At 47.2% G+C, this 24,663-nt stretch overlaps 1 protein-coding gene across 3 annotated transcripts; it reads right to left on the minus strand.

Moving 5' to 3' along the window:
* Positions 1 to 8,717: 8,717 nt before the first annotated feature.
* LOC111153221 (cytochrome P450 1A2-like) lies at positions 8,718 to 21,570 on the minus strand. Of its 3 annotated transcripts, XM_022512109.1 has the most exons (8): positions 21,555 to 21,570; positions 14,316 to 14,339; positions 12,490 to 13,289; positions 11,830 to 11,950; positions 11,286 to 11,375; positions 10,903 to 11,026; positions 9,904 to 9,990; positions 8,718 to 9,259 (listed from the first exon to the last, which is right to left on the minus strand). In XM_022512109.1, exons 1-8 carry the CDS (start codon positions 21,568 to 21,570, stop codon positions 8,962 to 8,964), a joined length of 1,560 nt encoding a protein of 519 aa, XP_022367817.1. In that variant the 3' UTR covers positions 8,718 to 8,961. The 3 variants fall into 3 exon arrangements, with proteins under 3 accessions (XP_022367817.1, XP_022367819.1, XP_022367818.1); XM_022512110.1 differs by lacking the exon at positions 21,555 to 21,570 and having other exon boundaries at positions 8,861 to 9,259; positions 12,490 to 13,320; positions 14,177 to 14,443; XM_022512111.1 differs by lacking the exons at positions 9,904 to 9,990; positions 14,316 to 14,339; positions 21,555 to 21,570 and having other exon boundaries at positions 12,490 to 13,308.
* Positions 21,571 to 24,663: the final 3,093 nt, after the last annotated feature.

The following is a 24,663-nucleotide window of genomic DNA, read 5'->3' on the forward strand; positions in this document are numbered from 1 at the left end:
CTCTCCCCACGACTCACTGATCAAGCTGTCTTTCCAAGCCCTCTGGTTCTATTGGCTACTGGGGGGAGGCTCTGTATCATACAGGTGACACAGCCCTGAGTGTCCCCCTGCCCCCACCAGTCACAGAGCATGCTTTGAGATGGGGGCTCCCTATCTCCAAAGAGGGGTGGAATGGCGTGTGTCCTGTGCCTGCCCAGGAAGGGACAGGCCAGAATTGTTATGGCAGCCTCCACCCTGCTGTGAGGGGCAGGAATGGCTAGCAGGGGTGAGGGGTTGCAACGTCTCTTTGTCCAATTCCTTTGACTTTGGCTCTGGCCAGAGGGGAGCCCTGGGCCACCCTGGGTGAGTTAAACATTGGCCAGGTGTGCGTGAGAAGTTCAAGCCAACTCCTGATCACAGGGAGCTGGCCAGGGTGGTGACCGGTGAGTGACCGCTGGGCCTGAAACTCAGCTGGGGTTTGGCTGAATCCTCGATTGACAAAGTATGGCTTGTTATGGCCTTCCTGTGTGCCACAAGGGTGCATCACTGGTTTTCCAGCAGGTAAAGGCTCTGAAAGATAAAAGCATGTGCCCCTCAGACTGGAGCTCCCAGAACAAGGCAATGTTTCCTTTCTCAGACAAGACCATGTTTCCTGAGATTCCCAGGACTGGACTGCCGCCCCCTCCAGGCTGGGAGTCTCAGAGCAGGCTCATTTCCCCCCTGAGAGTGGAGCCCCCCAGTCGGGCTGCGTCTCCTCCCTCACTTTGTGGTGTCCGGAAACGGTCATGCCGGCTCAGTCTCAAGTTCCCTGGGCAGGGCTCTGTAGTCCCCCTCAGGCTGGTATTCCCTGGGGCAGAGCTGTACCTCTTCCATCTGACAGGCAAGGTAGGTTTTTCTCTCAGAGGGAGGTTCCTTGGAGATTTGCTTTTGGTTTGAGGATGGGCATGGACACAGACAATTGGAGCTCAAGTGAGATGCTTTTCTTCCCTCCAGGATTTAGCACAGACTCCAGCTGATTTTACTCCTTAAATTTATTAATTTTTCAAAGGCACAGATAACCATAATTGTTTCCAGAATGTTAGAGGCACTGGAGGAACACTTTGGAAATGAAGGTCTGGCTCATTGTCATCTCATCTCAGAGAATTGTAGTTTGTAGGACAGGTGAGGCTGAGGCTTGACTAGAAATAAAGCGACAGTGAAGGAATGAGTCAACAAGAGTGTAGAAGGTGTCTGTCAGGTAGCAGCTCCTGTCGGTCAAGGGCGGCCTTTTGCTCAGCCCTCTTAGTCTTTGTGCTGACTGCTCAGATAGAAGCGTCCAGAACTGAGATCCTGTAGCTGTGTCTAACAGCTGCTTGGGGAGAGGTGCTGGCTGGGACAACATACCCAGGACTAAACACCTACAGGTTGCTTACCATTTAGATCACCTTATTAAGTTTGAACTGTGAGTAGCTACTTTCTTAAGAACGCATCTCTAATAAGGTGGTAAGGGCCATAAGAAAGTAGGATTCATTTGGCAGAGACTCAGTAGACTGCCCGTGTTGCTGGATGAGTTTATCCTAGAAAGTGGGGGGTCATGATAGCTGAAGAGGTACAGCCATTCTTTCTGTGTCCTACGTCCTTCAAGGACCCTTCCTGAAGATTCCAATGTCATGTTCCTTCCTCCATCCCACTCACACCCACGTGGGTACTCTGGAGTCACACTCTAGCCCGTTGGTCCCTTCCAACATAAAAGTGTGTCCTTGCAAAGAGCCTGAGGCCAGAGGGGCATTAAGGATGCAGGTGGTCCTTCTGGTGTGTATGGGCGGAGGGTAGGGTGGGGAAGAAGCCCCAAATCTCAGCATGCTCTGTTTTCCCGTCTGTTTTCATGTTTCTGTTTTGCAGAAGGGAGGAGCCTTGTTCACACATAGGAGATAAAACACGATGAACAGCTTTCTCTTTTTTGTAAAGAACATAGCAAATTTCTTTCTTTTTTTTTTTTTTAAAGATTTTATTTACTTATTTGAGAAGGAGAGAGTATGAGTGCGGTGGAGCAGTGGGAGAGGGAGAAGTTGATGTCCCGCTGAGCAGGGAGTCCTGACGCGGGGCTCGAACCCAGGACCCTGGGATCATGACCTGAGTGGAAGGCAGACGCTTAACCGACTGAGCTACCCAGGTGCCCCCAGGTTCCCTATTATTAACATCTTGCATCAATGGGCACCTATTATACAGTTGATGGACCAGTATTGATATTTAACTAAATATTATTTAAATAATATATTTAAATAACAATATATTATTATAACTTATAAATTTAAATTTATAATTTATACAATATTTAAATAATAATATTTAGCTAAATATTTAGTTAAATATTTAGATTATTAACTGAAATTCATAGTTTTACATTAAGATTCACTTTGTGTTGGGCATTCTGAGAGTTTTGACAAAATATCCGCCATTACAGTATCGTATAGAATAGCTTCGCTGCCCTAAAAATCCTGCGTTCCATCTGCTCATCTCTCCCCCAGTCCACACACCTTATCCCAAAACTCCTGGAAACCACAGATCTTCTTACTGTCTTCATCATTTTGCCTTTTCCAGATGTCATATAGTTGGAGCCATAACGTAGGTAAACTTCCAGACTTGGTTCTTTCTCTTAATGAAATGCATTTACAATTCCTCTCTGTCTTTTCCTTGCCTTGGTAGCTCATTTCTTTTTATTGACACACTATTTCATTGCGTTACTTGCTTTAAAAAAAATAGTGGTAAAGTATACATGACAAAATTTACCATTTTATTTTTAAAGATTTTATTTATTTATTTGACAGAGAGAAACAGCAAGAGAGAGGGAACACAAGCAGGAGGTGTGGGAGAGGGAGAAGCAGGCTCCCTGCTGAGCAGGGAGCCCGATGTGGGGTTCCGTCCCAGGACCCTGGGATCATGACCTGAGCCAAAGGCAGACGCTTAACAACTGAGCCATCCTGGTGTCCCAAAATTTACCATTTTAGAGGCACCTGGCTGGCTCAGTCTGGAGAGTGTGAGACTCTTAACCTCAGGGTTGTAAGTCTGAGCCCCACGTTAAGTGTAGAGATTCTTTAAAAATAAAATCTTTTTTTAAAAGAACGTACCATTTTAACCATTTTTAAGCCTATAATTCAGTGACATTAAGTACACCCACAGTGTTGTGAAACTATCACTTCTGTCCATCTGCAGAACTTTGTCATCACTCCAAACTAAAACTACCCACTGGACAATAAAGCCCTATCCCCTCTCCAGCTCTTAGTAACTAACTACTGTTCTAATTTCCATCTCCCTGAATTTAACTATTCTAGGTGCTTCACACAAGTGGAATCATACGCTATCTGTCCTTTTTGCACCTTAGTTCACTTAGCATAATGTTTCAAAGTCCATCTGTGTTGTAACACGGATAAGGATGTCATTCTTTTTTATGGCCAAATAATATTCCATTCTATTCCTATGTGATATTGTGTTTATCTGTTCCTCTGTTGTTGTATATTTGGGCTGTTTCCTCCTTTTAACTATGGAGAATAATGTTGCTATAAACATTCCTATACAAGTTGTTTTTTGAACACCTGTTTTCCATTCTTTTGAGTCTATACCTAAAGAGCAGAATTGGGGAGAGGGTTATATGGTGATTCGATGTTTAACCTTTGGAGGAACTGCCAAACTGTTTTCTACAGTGACTATACAATTTTGCATTCTTGCCAGTAATGCACAGTGTTATAATTTCTCCATGTCCTCACCAACATGTTGTTTACTAGCTTTTTTTAAACCAAGATAAAATTGACATAAAACATTATATGAGTTTCAGTGCACATGAGTCAATGCTTGTATATGTTGCAAAATGGTCACCACAGTAAGTCTAGTTAACATCCACCACCATACATAGTTACAATTTTTTTCTTGTGATGAGAACTTTTAAGATCTGTTTTAGCAACTTTTTCTTTCTTCCTTCCTTCCTCCTTCCCTTCCTTCTTTCTTTCTTTCTAAGATTTGATTTATTTATTTGAAAGAGAGAGAGCCCAAGCAGGAGAGGTTCAGACAGAGGGAGAGGGAGAAGCAGGCTCCCTGCAGAGCAGGGACCCCCCCCCAACGCAGGGCTCGATCCGAGAACCGTGGTATCATGACCAGAGCCAAAAGCAGACACTTAACCAACTGAGCCACCCAGGCGCCCCTGTTTTTGCAACTTTCAAATATATAATACAGTATAGATAATTATGGTCACCATGCTGTATATTATATCCCAGTGATTTTATCTATTTTAATAGATGGAAGTTTGTACTTTTTTTTTTTAATTTTTATTTATTTATTTGACAGAGAGAGATCACAGTAGACAGAGAGGCAGGCAGAGAGAGAGAGAGGGAAGCAGGCTCCCTGCTGAGCAGAGAGCCCGATGCGGGACTCGATCCCAGGACCCTGTGCCGAAGGCAGCAGCTTAAACCACTGAGCCACCCAGGCGCCCAGAAGTTTGTACTTCTTAACCCCTTTCATCCATTTCACTCTCCGCCCCCCACCCTCTCCCTCTGGAAACCATCGATCTGTCCCCTTTATCTATGAGCTCAGTTTGTTTGAGCTGTCCCCTTTATCTATGAGCTCAGTTTGTTGGATTTATTTATTTACTTTTTGTCTTAGATTCCACATACAGATGAGATCTGTCAGACTTATTTTACTTAGCATATGCCCTCAAGATTCATCCATATTGTCACAAATGGCAAGATTCCCTTCTTTTCTACAGCTGAATGATATTCCTCTGTGTGTGTGTGTGTGTGTGTGTGTGTGTGTGTGTGTGTGTGTGTGTATCACGTTTTCTTTATCCATTCTTCATTGATGGACACTTAGGTTGCTTCCGTATCTTGGCTACTGTGAATAATGTTGCAACGGACATGAGGATGCATACATCTTTTCAAGTTAGTGTTTTTGTTTTTGTTGGAAAAATACCTAGAAGAGGAATTGCTGGGTCATATAGGAATTCTATTTTTATTTTTTTGAGGAATCTCCATACTGTTTTCCGTAATGGCCTTACCAGTTTACATTCCCACCAACTACACAGCATGTGCTTTTTTCCCACATGCTCATCAACATTTGTTATTTCTTCTCTTTTTGATAAAAGCCATTCTGACAGGTGCAAGGTGATATCTCACTGTGTTTTGACTTGCATTTCCCTGATCAGAGATGCTGAGTATCTTTTCAATACATTTTGTACATTTTGGCCATTTTTCTTTGGAAAAATGTCTATTTAGATCTTCTGTCCATTTTTACTGTTTCCTTCTATTTTTTCTATTGAGTTATATGAATTCTTTATATATTTTGGATAGTAACCACTCAGCTGATAGAGATATGATTTGCAAATATTTTCTTTCAGTAGGTTGCACTTACATTTTGTTGATTATTTATTTTTGCTGTTCAGAGGATTTTTAGTTTGATGTAGTTCCACTTGCTTATTTTCGTTTCTCTTGCCTTTGCTTTTGAGAACCCAAAATATCATCTCCAAGACCAATGTCAAGGAGCTAAGGAAAACATAGGAGCCTATGTTTCCTTCTAGGAGTTTTATGGTTTCAGGTCTTATGTTCAAATCTTTGGTCCAATTTGGTTCAGTTTATTTTTGTATACAGATTAAGATACTGGTTCAGTTTCATTCTTTCGCATTTGTCTGTCCAGTTTTCCCAGCCCCATTTATTGAAGAGACAGTCCTTTCCCCATTGTATGTTCTTGGCTACTTTGTCTTAAATTAATTGACCATATATGCATGAATTTCTTTCTTTTTTAAAAAGATTTTATTTTATTTTTAAAAAATATTTTATTTATTTATTTGACACAGAGAGAGAGAGAGAGAGAGAGAGATCACAAGTAGGCAGAAAGGCAGGCAGAGAGAGAAGCAGCAGGCTTCCCGCTGAGCAGAGAGCCCGATGCAGAGCTCGAACCCAGGACCCTGAGATCACGACCTGAGCTGAAGGCACCCACTGAGCCACCCAGGTGCCCCCTCTAAGATTTTATTTTTAAGTAATCTCTACATCCAGTGTGGGGCTTAAACTTCCAACCCTGAGATCAAGAGCCACATAGTCTAGTGACTGAGCCACCCAGGTGCCCTTCATTGGTTTATTTCTGGGCTCTCTATTCTGTTCCATTTATCTACAGGTCCGTTTTATTTTATTTTATTTATTTTTTTATCATTTTAAAAAATATTTCATTTATTTATTCAACAGAGAGAGAGACAGTACAAGCAGGGGGAGTGGCAGGCAGAGGGAGAAGGAGAAGCATCAGGGAGCCAGATGGGGGGTGGTCCCAGGACCCTGGGATCATGACCTGAGCTGAAGGCAAACCACTAATCAACCAAGCCACCCAGGCACCCTATGTGTAAATTTTAATGCAAATACCATACTGTTTTGATTACTATACCTTTGTAGTGTAGTTTAAAATCAGACAGCATATTAGGTTACATGTTTCTAGGAACTTATCCATTTCTTCCAGGTTCTCTGATTTCTTGGCATCTAACTGTTCATAGTTGTCTCTTATGACCCTTTGTATTTCTGTTGTATCAGTTCTAAGTTCCCTCTGATTTTATTGATTTGAGTCTCTTTTTTTCTTGGTGAGTCTAGCTAAAAGTTTGTCAGTTTTGTGTAGCTTTTCTTTTCTTTCTTTTTTTTTTTTTTTGGAAACACACACACACACACACACACACACACACAACCAAACAGTGAGTGGACAGTCTTCTTTGTAGTACTTACCACAATTACTAATTTTCTGTATTTTCTTAACTTGTATGTCATGTATGTGCATCTGTGTAGTGATGTGTGTAGATTTCTTTCACTTTGTCTTTGGTGCACCAATCATAGATTTTTAAAAAAGATTTTATTTATTTATTTGACAGACAGAAATCACAAGCAGGCAGAGAGGCAGGCAGAGAGAGAGGAGGAAGCAGGCTCAATGCTGAGCAAAGAGCCCGATGTGGGGCTCTATCCCAGGACCCTGGGATCATGACCTAAGGCAAAGGCAGAGGCTTAACCCACTGAGCCTTCCAGGCACCCCTCATAGATTTTTTTTTTAAAGATTGTATTTATTTATTTGACAGAGAAATTGAGAGAGACGGAGAGCTCAAGTGGGGGGAATGGCAAAGGGAGAGGGAGAAGCAGGGTTCCTGTTGAGCAGGGAGCTAGATGCAGGGCTGGATCCCAGGACCCTGGGATCATAACCTGAGCCGAAGTCAGATGCTTAATGACTGAGCCACTCAGTGATCAGTCATCACTCTTTTATCCATTTTTGAATTGTTTGTTTTCTTGTTGATTTGTAGGATTTACTTGTATATTCTGGATATCAATCCCTTATCAGATATATGATTTGCAAGTATTTTCTCCTATTCTGTGGCTTATGTTTTCAATCTTTTGATAGTGCCCTTTGATGAGACCTGGGCCTTTTGCAGATAACCCAATCACTTCCTGGGAGCTTCCGCTCCCTTAGCTGTGCATGAACAAATCAAGGTCTTGTGAGAAGACAGATGTTTTGAAGATGGGACATGAGGGATCCCCATTCCGCCATCTGGGTTTGGCCACAAGGGTGGGTCACTTCCTTCATATTCCCTACAAGTGTTCAAAGACTTGGGTCAAACAGGGAAGGAGAGAAGAGAGAGCAGTGAACAATGTACCCATCAGTGATTGAGGAAACAAACCTGGGCCTTCTTTTAGGACTCAAGAAACCAGGGTTTACTGATACACGCTACAACATGGATGAACCTTGAAAACATTACACTAAGTGAAGAAACCACTAACAAAAGACCATTTCTTGTATAATTGCGTTTGTATGACATGTCCAAAGTAGGCAAATCTATAGAGACAGAAAGTAGTTTTGTAGTTGTCTAGAACTAGTGGGATATGGAACTGGGTTAAGGGGAAATAGGGAGTGATTGCTAACTAGTATGAGATTTCTTTTCCAGTGGATAAGAAGTTTCTTAAATTGATTATGGTAAGGTAGCACAACTCTGTTTTGATATTGTGATTTATAAGAAATATATATTCGGTCATTCCGATGACCAGACATACATTTTTCATATATATTTGGTCTTTGCCCACAGATCCTGGCTCCTGGCTCCCCTAACTCTTGGAATTTCCTACGTGTTGAGAATGATGAGGGGATCTTTTGTTATATTAATGAAGGTAACATTTGGATTGTACTAAGGGGCAGGAGCAGGTTGCCAGGAGATCCAACCATGTGATTAGAGTGTTGGGTCAGTCCTATTCCCTAACCTTCAGGGAGGGGAAAAGGGCTGGAGGATCAGTTAGCCAATGGCCAAAGCCTTAGTCAGTCCTGAGTATGCAATGATGCCGCCATCAAATCCCAAAAGGACTGGGATCAAGAGCTTCAGGTTGGTGAACACACAGAAAATGGGGCAAGTGGGGTGCTTGGAGAAGGCATGGAGGTCCTCTTTCCCCAGACCTCGCCCTGTGTATCTCTTCATCTGGCGATTGATTCGTATCTTTTGTCATATCCTTTAATGAACTGGTAAACCTAAGTGTTTCCTTGAGTTTCGTGAGCCACTCTAACAAATTAAAGAACCTAAGGAGGAGGTCGTTGGAACCTCCAATCTGAAATTGGTTGATCAGAAGCACAGGTACCAGCCTGGGGCTTGTGACTGGCAACTGACGCCAGGGGTGACGGGCAGTCTTGTAGGACTGAGTTCTTAACCTGTGAAGTGTCATACTATCTCTGGGTAGGTAGTGTCAGAATTGAGTTGAATTCTTGGACACCCTGTTGGGGTCTGAGAATTGCTTGGTGTTGTGTGTGTGTGTGTGGATCTCCCCCTGATGTTGAAATGGGGTCCAGGAATGCCCAAAGATCTGTGCATATACTAAAGGCCATTGGAAGGTGAATTGTATGGTTGTGTATTATACCTCCATAAAGTTTTTATTTAAGAAAAAGGAAAAAAACAAGGGTTGAGGCCCCATGGATGATCCTTACCCCTCCCCCTGCCTTGGCATGCTGGTGCCTTCTTCACTTGGTGGAGAAGCGTGGCCGTGCCTGGACATGCTCACAGTGGGGGTGCTTCATGGTCAGCCCATAGATGGGGGTTAGGTCTACTTTCACACATGCTGGCACACTGAACTCCAGCCGCTGCAGCAAGATAGCTAGGAAGAGGAAGATCTCCGACTTGGCCATGACCTCTCCTATGCACCGGCGCTTGCCCATGCTGAAGAGTATCACCTTCTCACTCAAGATCTTATTGATTGCAGTGCCATCAGCAGTAAGTAATCTCTCTGGTCGGAACTCGGATGGATCTCCCCACACCTTTCTGCAAGAGGAACAGAGGAGATGGGATTTCTGGCTGGGGTGGGGGGACACCCTAGGAAGAAAAGCCTGGGGGGAGACTTCTGTGGGTGGCACAAGTGTTAGAATAGATTGAGAGTACTGAGAAGAGAGTGAAGAGAGGAACCAAACTGTACTTCCGTGCTTATTTCTTTTACAACGCTCTCTCTAAAACGATGGGTCTTGCAAATGGTGCTTTATCATATCTATTTGTTATTTTAAAGAAATAACGCTTCAACTAAAAGAAATTAAAAGAAGGAAAACATTATGTCCAGCCTACTCAATATTAAGGGGAATCAGCAGTACATCCTCGTTTACGCTTTATTGTTTTCGAGTCATTGTTGACAGCCTCCCTTTTCACACTCAGAAGTGCCTCAGTTTGGATGGTAAATTATATGGTCCCCCTACCTACAGACAAAGTGGGATTTTCCAAAGAGAGGTCGCTGGGCCATTGATATCACAATCGCCTGAGGGACTCCAGTTTGCCTACCATAGTGGAATCTTACTTACAACAGAGTCCATATGGCAATTGAGGCCCCATTCCTCTATTTATACCCAGTTTCTAGGGGGACAAAGAGCCATCCTGTCTGCTGAATCTCATGTAGTTTTCAGTGGGGGAGGTATACTCACGGGTCATGATTGACCTGCCACTGGTTTACAAAGACACAGCGTTCCTTGGGGATGTAGAAGCCTTTCAGTGTCGTGTCCCTTGTTGTGCTGAGGAGGGAAGAGAGCTCTGTCAGGATCAGGGCAGGAACACTGGGGCATGTCTCTGGAACCTACTTCTCCTACTAACCACCCCCCTCCCAACGCCAATAGCTTGCCCACCACAGTCTCCACAGTCTCCATATCCCACACTGGGAGGAAGTATCAGGAGCAGGGGAGGGTGAAACTGTCCTCCCCCTCCCTCAGCTCCTTTTCTTCAACTTCAGCAAGTGTTTACTAAACTTTCGTTTGTGTCCAGCTGTGCTCTTGGCCATCCTTTGGAGCCGAGAAACAGGCAGCCTGGGCTAGCCCTGGGGAGTTCCCACCCAGGCTGAGGAGTCAGGCCTATTAGTCTGGGAATAACTAGACCAACATTTGGGTAGAAGTAAATGTTCACTAACTCTCTTGACATTGTTAAAATCCCAGGACACGATCAAGGACAAATGACTGGAAGTCCTACAGTCTATCAGAGAGTGAAGCTGTGCCAGCTGGCAGAAAGCCTGCCAGTGAAGGGCAGGTTTGTGTCAGGATTGACCTTGGGCAAGGATGGGATTCTGGTAGCAGAAGAGGTAAGGAGGCATTCCAGGCAGAAGGTCCAGCATAAGCAAAATTGGAGGTTGACTGCGTCTTGCTGGCCAGGTCCAGCGAGACCAGTCTGGCTGGGTTGAGAGTACTTGCAGGGAGGGAATGTGTGCAGAGGTGAAGGAGAGCTGAGGTCAGGAGTGTGACTCTCTCCTGACAGCTGGGTGGTTTGATCATGGTTGGACTGCTTAGGGACAGCCTAGAGGCTGAGGGTCTGTAAGGAACCTGGTGACACGGCCAGAACGGAGGCCAAGGTCTGAGCCAGGGCCAGGGCTAAGAAGATGGGAGGAAGAAACATGGCGAGGACTATAAAGGTGGTAGGGCAGGATAAGCTGGACTTACCTATGGGGGATGGTAAAGGGGACGAAGGAGGTATGTCGGAAGATCTCCAGGATGAAGGCCTCCAGGTAGGGCAGCTGGAGTCTGTCAGAGAGCCGGGGTTGCCGGGCCCTGCCAATCACTCTGTCTGCAGAACACAGACCAGACAAGACTTAGGGATGCCCTGACTGCCCCCATGGCGTCAAAGTCCCCTATTACGTGGTACTATGTCTGTTTTATATGTGAGGCCCGCTAACCACCCTGCCTCTAGCACGTTCTAGGCAAGGGTGGGCACCACTGTATGTCCAGGTGTGACCCACAGTAGGCACAAAACAGCTATATGTACATGGGAAAAATGACCTGGGGATCCCAAGACTTCTCTTAGCTCATACATCTCAACCACCTACCCAACTCCTCCTGGATCTTTCTCTGTATCTCAGGGTTTGTCACAAGATACATGATGCTCCAGGAGATGGCTGTTGTGATGGTGTCAAATCCTGAGGAAGGGAGGAAGACAAGAACAAGAAACCAGCATTTACTAAGCATCCAGAACTTACACACCAACTGTGGTTTTCTCTGCCTCCTTCCCCCTACATTCTCCAATCCCCATGAGTTTCCTGAGGGTAGAGACCCGGTCTCCTCAACACAAATCTGAATCACTAGTTTCAAGATTAGCTGCTGGCATTACAGGGATCTAGAATTACAGGATAAAGAACCCCTTATTGTTCAGGGGGGGAAACTGAGGCCCAGAGGCAGAGAGGGGTTTAGCTGAATTTCCACTGGGAGTTTTTGGGCCCACCTGGACTCGGACCCTGAACATGGGCCAGAGGTCTGTATCCCACACCATCTGCTGTGTGGTTAGCCAATGATCGGATGGACTCAGGGGCCTGGCAAGTCTGTGCGTGGACAGCGGGCACTGGTAGATGGAAAAGGCATGGGTCTGGTTCCTACCAGCCCCAAATATGTCGTTGATAATGTTGACGATCTTCTCATGGGGGATGTGACCAGCACTAGTTCTGGAGCCCTTCTCATTGTGCTTCAGGAGGGCGCCTGTGATGTCCTGAATGTTGCTCTGTGGGGACACAAGCTTGGGGCATCCTGGCACTTCCAGGTCGGACCTTGCCCTTCCCCCCACGGCACTCCCATGGGGCCTCCAGGCAGTAAGCTGGGGTTCCAGAGGTAGCTGGTAGCAGCCCTGGGTGCCCTTCCTCCCAATAACCCCGGGGTCAAATTTCAAAGGAGGGCTTTGTAGGGGAGTACTGGGAAGCTGCGTGCCACCTGAGCTGCGGATTAGCTTCTGTCTGGGTTCAGATTCCTGCAGAACAAGAGCCTTCTCCTGATAATAGCCCCCCACATTGCAGGACTCTGCCAGGGCCTCATTCACAGGCAAATATTTTTGGGGCTTTGAACAATCCTGAGAGGGAGGCAGTTGGATGAGGAAACGGAGGCCCCAGAGAGAGAGGCATTGGTCCCAGGTCAAGCAGCTAATCCAATGCATTCCAGAGCCTTCCTGGACCTTGGCGGCCCCTCAGCTGTACCTGGAGGCTGGGTGAGAGGGTCCACCCCTAGGCCCTTCAGGGTGCCCCCTCACCACCAACACCCTGGGCTCACCTCGTCAAAGTCCCGGTAGTGCTCCCGGACAATATTCTGCAGGAACCGAAAGAACTTCTGGTTGAAGGCCTTGAATTTCTGCAGGGAAGGGTTAGGCAGATACCGGAGAATGGGGAAGAAGTCCACGGGGTTCCCAGAGGAGGCCATCTCCACAAAGTCATTGGTGCTGCTTATAAGGCTGAGCATGTCCTCACTGCTCTGAGGGAAGCGCCTCCCAAAGCACATGGCACCAATGACACTGGTCACAGACAGCATCACCTCGTTGTAGGGGTCAAAGCGCCCAGCCTCTGCCATCCTCTGCTGCAGCCTGCCGAGGAGGGCCTCTGCCTCCTTGCTCACATGCTCTTCCAGGTAGCAGGTGCACGAGGAAGCCGGGTCTGACGCGATGGAGAAGCTCTTCAGGACGTTCTGGGCCAGGCGCCTGCGTGCAGCCCACACTGGTCCAGAGTCCGGGCTAAAGGACATGCTTTGGCCATCAGTAACCAGAGTGAAGCTGTAGAGGTCAGGCCGGCCCTTGAAATCGTCCCCCTGCTGCGCCAGGGCCTGCCGGATGGTGTCCAGGCCGCTGAGCACTAGCACGGGTGTGGAGCCAATGTGGATTTGCAGCACGTCCCCGTACCGCTGGCTCAGCCTCGTTAGCGCCAGGTGTGGGGTCTTCCCCAAGGTCAGCACGTTCCCCAGCAAGGGCCAGCCCCATGGCCCCGGGGGACTCTTCAGGCCTTTGGGAACCCGAGGCTGCCAGGCCCTGACCACCCAGAGCACCAGGCAGAAGACGGCAGAGACCAAGAGCAGCCCGGTAGCTATCGGGGACCAGGCCATCTGTGCTCACTGCTGGAGAAGACGGAGGAGCCAGGCTGAATGTCAAGACGGAGCCATTCATTCCTTCCTTCATTCACTCACTCAAGCAACAAGCACTGACATATGTTTGGTGCTTGGCTCCCAGATTGACACCAGAAAGGCTAGGTGACACCCACCATGGGTCCTGTGTCATAGAAGCTCACCCTGAGAGCATTGCAGAATCTGAGGCTCAGAAAAAAAATCTCGAAATGCCCAACCTGAGTGTCTGCTCTTTGAGTCCTGACCCTCCCCTCTGTCCATGACTGCCGTCTCCAATTCTGAGGCTGGAGGGGAGGCAAATGACACTTCAAAAGAGAGACGCACACTTGCCAGCCCCCAGCTCAGGCTTATACTGGGTATTATGCCAAAAGGTCCCTGCCAAGGCTGGCTTCCTGCCAATACCTCTTCCTACCCAGGGAACAGGTTGCTGCTCCCACCCAGCAACACCAAGGAGGCCAAGGTCCCACCCAGGGCTGATGCAAATGACTGGTGATGGCCCCTCTCCCAAGGCCTTCGTTACTACATCCAAGAAGAGCATCTCCTCCCCAGCCCTTCACAATCTTAGAGGCTGAAGTTGGGCTGCAGCCAGAGGCATGGCTGCCCTCGTGCCGGGTGGGGACCCTTCCCCATCTCTCCATTTGAATCACGTTAAGGGTCCTTAGAGATGGCCCTGTCCAGGCTGCCATCTGAAAAATGGAGAAACAGGTCTGGACCTGGGCAGGAAGGACTAGAACTCAGACCTCCTACACCTAACCCAGGGTCCCTTCATTCCTCCATCCCCACTGGATCCCAGGATATACTGGGGAGGGGGGAGGTCCCAGGGACTGGAAAATGAGCCTGAGAAAGGTACCTGTAGAAGCAGGTGCTTGAGATGAGCAGGGTTGTGGAGGCTGGTACAGAGCTTCTGGCTTTGGGGGAGGGGACCTTTTATAAATACCACCCTCTGTCAGATTGGCCTGGCCACCCTGGTCACCTGATATGAAAGTCACCAAATGAAACTGGAAGGGTCAGCCCTTGGCCTTGGGCCATGTTCCCTCAGCTCCGCCTACTACCCAGGGCCCAGGGCAGCTCTTCAGGGAGAATTGCTATGTCCCTAGGGAGGAATGCCCAGCTCTTTTCAGGGTCCAAGATCAACAGACATTTCTCTCCAGGGCAGGCAGGGTGCCAGGAGCAAAAGTCTTCTGGGTTGTTCCAGGCTCCTTTTCCACTGCCCCCATGAGGAGAGGCCCTGTCTGAGCCCTCAGAGCAGGCTGGTCCCCTCCTCTCATGAAGGGTGCTCTGTAGGACCCCTCTGGCCACCTGCAAAACCAGGTAGGGAACGGGCATGCTCCAGACACATCTGAATTTCAGCCCAAGTCCTTAATCTGAAAACAAGAGATGAAAAGTACCCTGCATTCTAAAGGGTGACCCCTCAACCCTCCTCCCTCTTGGTAAGATATGAAAAGAAACTTAAAATCAAATGAAGATGGCACCTGGGTGGCTCAGTTGGTTAACCCACTGCCTTTAGCTCAGGTCATGATCCCAGAGTCTTGGGATCGAGTCCCGGGAGTCTGCTTCTCCCTCTGACCCTCTCGCCTCTCATGCTCTCTCTTATTCCCTCTCTCTCAAATAACAAAAATCTTAAAAAAAATCAAATGAAGAATATCCATGCTGTGGTCTGTTCCTCATGACAACTGACTTAGATTCTTCAAAACAGTCACTGTCATTAAAAAATAAAAAGTCCTTGGAACCTGGTGGCTCAGTTGGTTGGGCATCTGCCTTCAGCTTAGGTTGTGATCTCAGAGTCCCAGGATTGAGTCCCATGACAGAGCTCCCTGCTCCGTGGGGAGCCTGCTTCTCCCTCTGACCCTCCCCCCTTTCGTGTTCTCTCTCTCAAATAAATAAATAATAAAATCTCAATAAATAAATAAAAAGTAAATAAATAAACAAATTAAAAAAAAGTCCCTTTCTACAATGAAGAGCCTAGAGACAGAACAACCAAATGCTATATGTAAAATTTTGCTAGACCCTAGACTTTAAGAAAAAATGTTTTAAAGCTGCAAAAGACAATTTTGCTAGACCCTAGACTTCAAGAAAAAAATGTTTTAAAGCTGCAAAAGACATTTTGGCACTTGAACATGGGCAGGAGATTAGAAAATATTATGGAATTAATTAATTTCCTTTTAAAAAACAGATTTATTTATGTGAGAGAGAGAGAGAAAGAGAGAGCATGCGCACAACTGGGGAGAGGGGCAGAGGGAGAGGGAGGAGCAAAGATTGAGGGGGGTGGGTTTCCATCCCAGGACCAGGGATCATGACCTGAGCCAAAAGGCAGACACCTAACAGGCTGAGCTACCCAGGCTGCCCTCATGTGAATTTTCTTAGGCGTGAACATAGCATTACTGTTATGTGGGAGGATGTTGTAGGAAATCTTCTTAGGAGATCAGTGTTGTAGCATGTAGGGATAAAGTGTCATGATTTTTGCAATTTACTTTTTTTCTTTTTTTCTTTATCTGTCAGAGAGAGAGAGAAAGAGAGGGCACACAACACGGGGAGTGGCAGACAGAGGAAGAAGCAGGCTCCTCACTGAGCAGAGAGCCCACTGCGGGGCTCAATCCCAGGACCCTGGGATCATGACCTGAGCTGAAGGCAGAGGCTTAACCCACTGAGCCACCCAGGCGCCCCAAGAAACTCTTAATCATAGGAGACAAACTGGGGGTTGCTGGAGGGGAAGGGGGTAAAGGGGTGGGGGTAACTGGGTGACGGACATTAAGGAGGGCACATGATGTAATGAGCACTGGGTGTTATAGAAGACTGATGAATCACTGAACTCCACCTCTGAAACTAATAATACACTATGTGTTAATTAATTGAATTTGAATTAAAAATAAATGATTCTGTTTAAAAGTGTACATCCACGTGTGTATGTATATAGAGAGGAGAGAGAGTAGATATGGCAAATGTCAGCTGTCAAGGTCCTAGGGGAAGGTACACCAGCGAGCGTTCAGTGAAAGTAAAAGAGCTTTAAGGTAGCAAGAGGACTGTTGCTTGGTAAGGAGTTCCATGGTGATTCTCTCTCCTCCCCTGGGGAAGGCAGGAGGAACTCTCCATCTCAAGGAGCCAAGTGAGGAGAGGCCAGGAGACCCTATAGCTCTGAGAGCAGGATACCTGCAAAAGGGGAGAATGGCCTCCCCCTCCCAGCCAGGAGTCCAGGTGGGTTGGAGAAGGGGGAGGGGAACTGTTCGTTTGCATAAATTTGCATACTCATCACCTTCTTTATAGAGCTTGATAGTCATGGGCCCATTGTTTTAAGAGCTTTACAGGTATGATCAAAAAACTTTCTCAGTAATCCTGTGGAATGGAAATTACTACTTTTTTGATATTACAACGGGGCAATAGAAGCTCAGAGAAGTTGTGTAGTTTGTTCTAGGTTCCAGAGCCCTGTGTTAGTGCTGAGACCCAGACCTTCAGAAGACTACTCTGGACCAGCGCGCTATGCCCCTGTTTGAAAAGCACCCCTGGACTGCGGGGAGGGGCTGACAGGATATGAGTCTCCTGAGAGCCAGGTAGACATCCTGCAGGGATAGGACCTAGGACCTCACTGCAGAGGAGAGGAGATGCCTTCGGGAGTGAGCTGTGGGGAGGGGGCGGGCAAGATGTCAGCCAGGGTCCATCAGGGGACTCTGTGATGTGGAGGACAGCTAGGACTCTAAGACACTTGATGAAAAGCTGTCAGTGGAACATCTGCTACATAAAATCATCCTTAACCCAGAGAGAAGATACGCAACATCAGCCAGATAAAAAGAGATTGGCTTTTCCTTCAGCACCCTCCCCGTTCACTCTCCCTTATGGAGAGGCCAGCAAGGTGGCGGGGGCAGTGGAAGGAAGCAGTACAGAAACAGAGCCAATTCCTCCCCTTCCTACGGGGTCTGGTTGGGTCCCCAGGAGGCTGGAAATGCACCCTAAATTGGATATGAGCAGCCAATTTTGATTTTGATTGGACTGGGCTCTCTAATTCCGGAAGATGAGAAAGCTGTGGGGTCAAACTAGGTTGAGGTCAACGGGCAAGGTTGGGAAGTCTGATAGATCTGCGGAGCGTGTTTGAAGACCTTGGCAGAGAGAAAGGACAACTGTTTCCTGTCTGTATCTCTACTGGGTTCAGCTCTCACAATAAAATGATTGAGGTCTGAGGCTAGGCTAAGCTTTGTTTACAGAAAACTATTTCTCTCTTTCTGTCTGTGTCTCTCTCCCCCCACCTCCTTCTCGCCCTGCCTCCCTCCTTCCTTTCCTCACCCTCGTCTCTACCTCTGTCTCTTACTCTCTCTCTCTCTCTTGCTCTCATTCTTCAATGAACTGAAGTCCTACTTTATTCAGATCTCCTTGGCTTTTGCCTGATGTCTTCTTCAGGATCCCATCAAGAAACACACCACAATATAATGAGTGGTCATGTCTCTTTAAGCTCCCCTCGGCTGTAGAATGCCCAGTACAGAATTTGTCTGTTTCTTTCATGATAAGGGTTATTGGGTTATTGGTAGGAAGACCAAGAAGTAAAGTGCCATCTTAGTCACATCATGTCAAGGCTACATATTGTCAGGCTGACTCAGGATGGGTGATGTTGGCATTGGTCAGCTGGCTGAAGTAGTATTTGTCAAGTTTCTGCATGGTGAGTCACTCTTTCCTCCCCTTTCTATACTGTGCTCTTTGGAAGCAAGTTGCTGTGAGCGGTCCACACCTGTGGAGTGGGGACCCCCAAGGAGGGGGGACTGCTTTCCCTCCTTGAGGTTGGAGTATCTACATAAAATATTTGAACTTGTGCATGACAGACTATCTTTATTTTTAATAAAAATATTTAAACTTTTGGGGCACCTGGATGACTCAGATGGATGAACATCTGCCTTCAGCTCAGGTCATGATCCCAGGGTCCTGGGATCTAGTCCCATGTTGGGTTCCCTGCTCAGCTGGGAGTCTGCTTCTCCCTCTCCCTCTGCCTGCCACTCCCCCTGCTTGTGCTCTCTCTCTCTCTCTCTCTCTCAAATGAATAAATAAAATCTTTAAACATAAATAAAGAAATAAAACTAATGGCTTTTTTAAAAATAATAAAAATAAAAATCTTAAAACTTTTAATTAAGTTATAAGATCTATTCAGAAAAGTGCAGCTATCATGCACAGCTCGATGAATTTTTACATATTTAACAAAGCCACATACCTAGCCCTCAGATCAAAACACAGAACATTACCTATACCCTAGACCCTCCCCAAGTGTAACCACAACCCCAATTTCTAATAGTGTAGATGAGTTGTGTCTGTTTCTGGTCTTTATATACATGAAATCATGCTGTGTGTACTCTTTTTTTGGTCAAGGAATTTTTTTTTTAAGATTTTACTTACTTTTTTGTTAGACAGAGAGAGAGAGCCCAAGCAGGGCAGTGGCAGGTAGAGGGAGAAGCAGACTTCCCATGAAGCAAGGAGCCTGATGTGGCACTCCCTCCCAGGACCCTGGGATCACGACCTGAGCCAAAGGTAGACGCTCAACCACTGAGCCACTCAGGCGTCCTGGTCATGGAATATTTTTTTAATTAATAAATTTTTTAAAAAGATTTTATTTATTTATTTGAGAGAAGGAAAGAGACTGAGACAGAGAGATTGAGCATGTGGGGGGAGGGGCAGAGGGAGAGGGAGAAACAGGCTCCCTGCTGAGCAGATGCAAGGCTCTATCCAGGACCCCAAGGTCGTGACCTGAGCTAAAGTCAGATGCTTAACTAACTGAGACACCCAGGCACCCCTTCCACATTTATTTGTATGTATTTCTGCTATGTATAGACCCATGAGTAGGCATGCTAGGTCATAGGCTAGACACATATCCAGTGCTAGTAGATTCTACCATAAGATTTTTCAGCGTTCTTGAATCATAGACACACTCACATATGAGGGTCCATGCCTCCCATGCTCACTACCATGGAATACATATATTTATATGTATGTACATATATATATATATATATATATATATATATTTAAGATTTTATTTATTCATGATGGAGAGAGACAGCAAGAGAGTGAACACAGGACAGGGGAGCTGGAGAGGGAGAAGCAGGCTTCCCACTGAGCAGGGAGCCCAATGCGGGGCTCGATCTCAAGACGCTGGGATCATGACCTGAGCTTAACAACTGAGCCACCCAGGCGCCCCACCATGGAATATTTTTAATATTTTTCATTTTATCCATTCTGGAATTTGTACTGACTACTTTCCTTTTTTTTTTTTTTTAAGATTTTATTTATTTATTGTCAGAGAGAGAGAGGGAGAGAGAGCGAGCACAGGCAGACAGAATGGCCGGCAGAGGCAGAGGGAGAAGCAGGCTCCCTGACGAGCAAGGAGCCCGATGTGGGACTCGATCCCAGGACGCTGGGATCATGACCTGAGCCGAAGGCAGCTGCTTAACCAACTGAGCCACCCAGGCGTCCCTACTTTCCTTTTTAAAATCCCTCAATGCTTCCCATAGATTTCAGGATAAAAACCAAACTCCTTCGCTTAGCACCCAAAGGCTTCAGCAGTAGCTCTTGCTCCCCTCTCTGGCTCTATTTGCCCCTGTGACCCCCCGCCCCACCCCCCATCGTCTTCTCCATATGTTGATCCCTTTGCTTGAAACTCAGTCCCCCACCGTGCGTTCTCTGGCCTGTCATTCTATACCCTGCTCAACTGTCACCACAGGGCTCCTCTGAATTACCACAGACTCCACACTGCCCTCCTTGACAGCACTGTCATGCTGCCTCCCCCTTTGGACTGTGAGCTTAAAGGTCAAGGTAGCCTCTGCTTCTCTTCTTATCTCGAGTTCCTAGCACTGGAACTGGCACACAGCATGCATTCAGAACAAGATTTGTTGAATAAGTTAGCGTGCCCAAGTAAGAATGCTCACCGGCACAAGAGCTTTGTGAAGACTCTGCTTTGGACATTTCCTATGTCAGTTTTATGAAACTTGCAATAGTCCTTATGGTTAAAATTGAGCACTTGCTGTGCCCTAAGCTCTGTGCTGTGTGCTTAAGGTGGGCTGTCTCTGTTTTAGCTTCATAGCAGTCCTATCCTGAGGAGAGGATCTCAGGGGAAACAAGCAGGGCGTGGCCAAGGTTAAGGTGAGCGGAAGTGTAAAGGGCACTCCTTGGTTACTCCACGAATTTATTCAGAGCATACCCCTTGTCGGCTGCTGTTCAGGCCTCAGTAATTGATAGCCCCTTTTCTGTTCCTTGTGGGGTGAGTCCTTCTTTGTGCCTCTCATCACTCGAGTCTCTCTTCTGCCATGGCTCTGCCATAAGGAGCTTCAGTTTTGGGTTGGTCCATTGTCTAACCCAAACTTCAGCCAAGACTGTGGGCTCCTCGACAGCGGAAGCTGAATCGCATTTGTCTCTGTGCCCAGACCTGGCAGAGAAGGAGGACCTTGGTGGACACAGGTGAGTCATTAAATCTAGGGGATCTTGAATCTACGAGATATGGACCTGGAGTATCAGTCCTGGACATTCATCCGATCACCTGTTGCATGTGTCCACCCTGAGACCCCCCTCTCACAGCATCCTCGTCGTGCCCAAATGAAGCACGTCACTTCCCTGCACACACACTTTCCCTCTGATCGTCACCCCAGCCAGAAACCTGGGAATCCTGGAAGTCTCTTTCTATCATTCACCACCAGCAGCCTTCTCAAGATTCTGTGGTTTAAATACCTCTTGGGTCTCACTCTTTCTCTCCATTGCTGTGGCACGGTCTACGGAACGCTATCAGGAATGCTTCCCACCTGGGCTTTGGCAGGAACCTCCTACTTGATCTCACCACCTGCAGGCCAGTGTTATCTGATAGAGCTTTCTGGGGGGCTAGGAATGTTCTCTGTCTGTGCCATCTGATAGGGTAGTCACAAGCCACCTGCTGCTATTGAACACTTGAAATGTGGTTAGTGCAATTGAGAGCCTAAACTTGAATTCCATTTAAGTTTTTTAAAAGATTTTATTTATTTATTTGACAGACAAAGAGAGAGAGAGAGAGCACAAGCAGGAAGCCTGGTGTGGGGCTTGATCCCATGACCCTGGGATTATGACCTGAGCCGAAGGCAGACGCCTAACCCAGAGCCGCCCAGGAGCCCCCAGAATTAATCTTAAATTGAAGTAGTCACACGAGGCTCCTGGCTGCCCTGTTGACCAGTGCAGTACTTGGCTCCCTCTCCAGCCCACCCCTCTAGTCCTTGCTCCACACTGCCACCCACGTGAACGTGCAGAACTGAACATCTGAGCACATTCTGGGGCACCTGGGTGCCTCAGTCAGTTCAGTGTCCGCCTTTGGCTCAGGGCACGGTCTCAGGGTCCTGGGATCTGGCCCGCATCAGGCTTTCGGGTCAGTGGGAGGTCTGCTTCTCCTTCTGGGCTCTCCCTCTCTCTCTCAAATAAATAAACAAAATAATTTTTTTAAAAATATTTTATTTATTTATTCGACAGAGAGAGAGATCACAAGTAGGCAGAGAGGCAGGCAGAGAGAGAGAGAGGAGGGGAAGCAGGCTTCCTGCTGAGCAGAGAGCCCGATGCGGGGCTCGATCCCAGGACTCTGGGATCATGACCTGAGCCGAAGGCAGAGGCTTAACCCACTGAGCCACCCAGGCGCCCCAAACAAAATAATTTTTTTAAAAAATATTTTATTTATTTATTTGACGCAGAGAGAGAGATCACAAGTAGGCAGAGCAGCACACAGAGAGAGAGCTAGGGGGAAGCAGGCTCCCTGCTGAGCAGAGATCCCGATGCAGGGCTCGATCCCAGGACCCTGGGATCATGACCTGAGTTGAAGGCAGAGGCTTAACCCACTGAGCCACGCAGGCGCCCCAACAAAATAATTTTTTAAAAAATCTGAGTGTGTCCTATCCCTACTTCAAGTCCTCCAGCAGTTTCCTAAGGCATTTGAAACAAAGTTCCAACTCAGTTCAGCATGGAAGCCAATTCCTGCTCCCTTCTCTCCACATTTCCTGCCAGCCCCTCCCTCTCACACAGCTTTCCCACCAGTCAAAGAAAGCAGCTTCTCATTCCTCCAGCCTTCTGCCTCTGTGCTTTCACAGATGCTGTTCCCTCTGCCTGGAACACCCTACCCTCCTCCCAACCTTCTTCCCCAGCCAACAAACACCCTCCAGGAAATGTACTGCTTCCAGATTAGGAAAGCTAACTTATATTATGGTATTGGGATGCGTTAATGACAAAGGATTCTCATCTCTCCAGGAGAGCAAACCCTCCCAAACTCAGCCCCGGGGTCCCCCTCATCTGAGGCATCCTGAGCCCTTACTCTGGTTCAGTTCCTCTGCTTTGGGGGCGTGGCTCTCCCGTGGTACCAACACACCGGTGTCATATTGCTTGGTTTCCTTCACCCTCTCTAGACTGGACAGCTTGAGGCAAACGGTGTTCTCGTTCACTCAGTTCTGAGTGCCGTGCCTGTCACTAGCAGATGTCCAGCCATATTCTTTGAGCAAAGATTGTGATGCCAGCCATTGCTTTAGGAGAAAACTTACAGCAGTGAACAAGATAGGCCCTGCCTTCAGGGAGGAGACTGACAACAAGCCGGCAAACAGATGAATGAGATCATTGCTGTCTTACTGAAACTTCTCTTTGTCCTTCAGATCCAACCCCCCTTTTCTCTGTGTACCGAGAGACTGACCTCTGCAGACTGTATCAGTGGGCTCCCCCATCTTCTGGCTCCTTGTTGGAGATGCCATCAATGGGAGGCATGAACATGAGACACGAGGGTGGGAAGAGAATGAGACTGGGGTACTTTTTCTCCACAGGTCCCAGCAAAGTCACCATGGTAGGCCACAGCTCCTGCCAGGCAGTCCTCCTCTCCTTAGTCTCTCTCTGGGTCTGGGAAACACCTCCTTCTTCTTGTATGTTCCGGCCTAAGAGAGTGAGGGCTTCTCTCTGTTACTAATTGTATGGTACCACACTGTCCTGTGTTGGTTTCCCCAAACCCTGCCCACACCTCTGTAAATCATCCTTATTAAACTCTCCCCAGTGACCCAGTTTGAATGGATCCTGTTTCTTGCAAGGACTCTGAATGATCAGTGGGTTCTTTGCAAATCTGTGGTATACCATCCTTGGAAAACTCAGCTTTTTGCCCCAACCTGGTTCCCTCTGATCACAAGATAGCTGCTGCAGTTCCAGCCATCACATTCAGACATGACAAGGGCCAGAGGGACGAGACTGCACCTCTTGCCATGTATCCATTTTCAGAGCGAAGAAGCCTTTCCCAAAAGCTGTCCCAGTTGACCCTGGCTTTCAGAATAGCTTGCCTTGAAGCATTTTTTCATCAAGGGAATTCCCCTGTCCTTCCTGTGGCTTTCAGTAAATGACCACACATGTGTTCCAGAAAGTATTTGGTCCCAGCTGTAATAAAATTGGTCTTAGTAAACAAACAAAAAAACTTTGTCAGCCAAATGTTCTTGGATGTGCTCTCACTGTCTCTGCCAAGGAGGAAGTCTCTTTCAGACCTATCGGGGACAGCCTGGCTGCCCCCCCAGACACTGACGGGCCACTTGACAAACTTAGGAACTCTATCCCACCTGCCCCACCACTTGTAGACACCCGATGACCATTCCTTATCTTTTAACCTGGAGAATAAAAACTCAAGCAGAATCTCAGTCTCTCTCCACTACACTGCTAGCTCTTGGCTTCTGTTTCCCTGCTGGCCACGAGGCTTTGGTGGGCCTTCTCAGGCTCTTGGGAGCCTCTGTCTTCCTGGCCAGTGGTGCAGGCACTGTCTAGGACCCAACCCCCTTAGGAAGAACAGTGCCTTGACTTTCGGTCCCTCCCAGGCTCCTTGGCAGCTGCCTCAGTTGGACCTTGTTTCACACACAAAACAACACAAACAGTCCAAAAAACATTCTTCTTTCTCTCTTTTTTTTTTTATCCTTCTTTCTTTTTGAAGGTTTTGCATGTGTTATTTTCATTAACCAGGCCTTTTTTTTTTTAAAGATTTTATTTGACACAGAGAGAGAGATCACAAGTAGGCAGAGAGGCAGGCAGAGAGAGGAGGAAGCAGGCTCCCTGCTGAGCAGAGAGCCCGATGCGGGGCTCGATCCCAGGATCCTGAGATCATGACCTGAGCTGAAGGCAGAGGCTTTAACCCACTGAGCCACCCAGGCACCCCCCCCTTTTCTTTTAAGATTTTATTTATTTGAGAGAGAGAGAAAGAGATTATGAGCAGGGGGAGAGATAAGGGGAGAAGCAAGCTTCCCGCTTAGTGGGGAGCTCGATGCGGGGCTCAATCCCAGAAACCTGGGATCATGACCTGAGCCAAAGGCAGAGGTTCAACCGAAGGCAGAGGCTTAACCGACTGAGCCACCCAGGCGC

The sequence above is a fragment of the Enhydra lutris genome, unplaced genomic scaffold (genome assembly GCF_002288905.1).
Source record: "Enhydra lutris kenyoni isolate GAN:26980312 unplaced genomic scaffold, ASM228890v2 scaffoldscaffold31, whole genome shotgun sequence".
Lineage (NCBI taxonomy): Eukaryota > Metazoa > Chordata > Mammalia > Carnivora > Mustelidae > Enhydra > Enhydra lutris.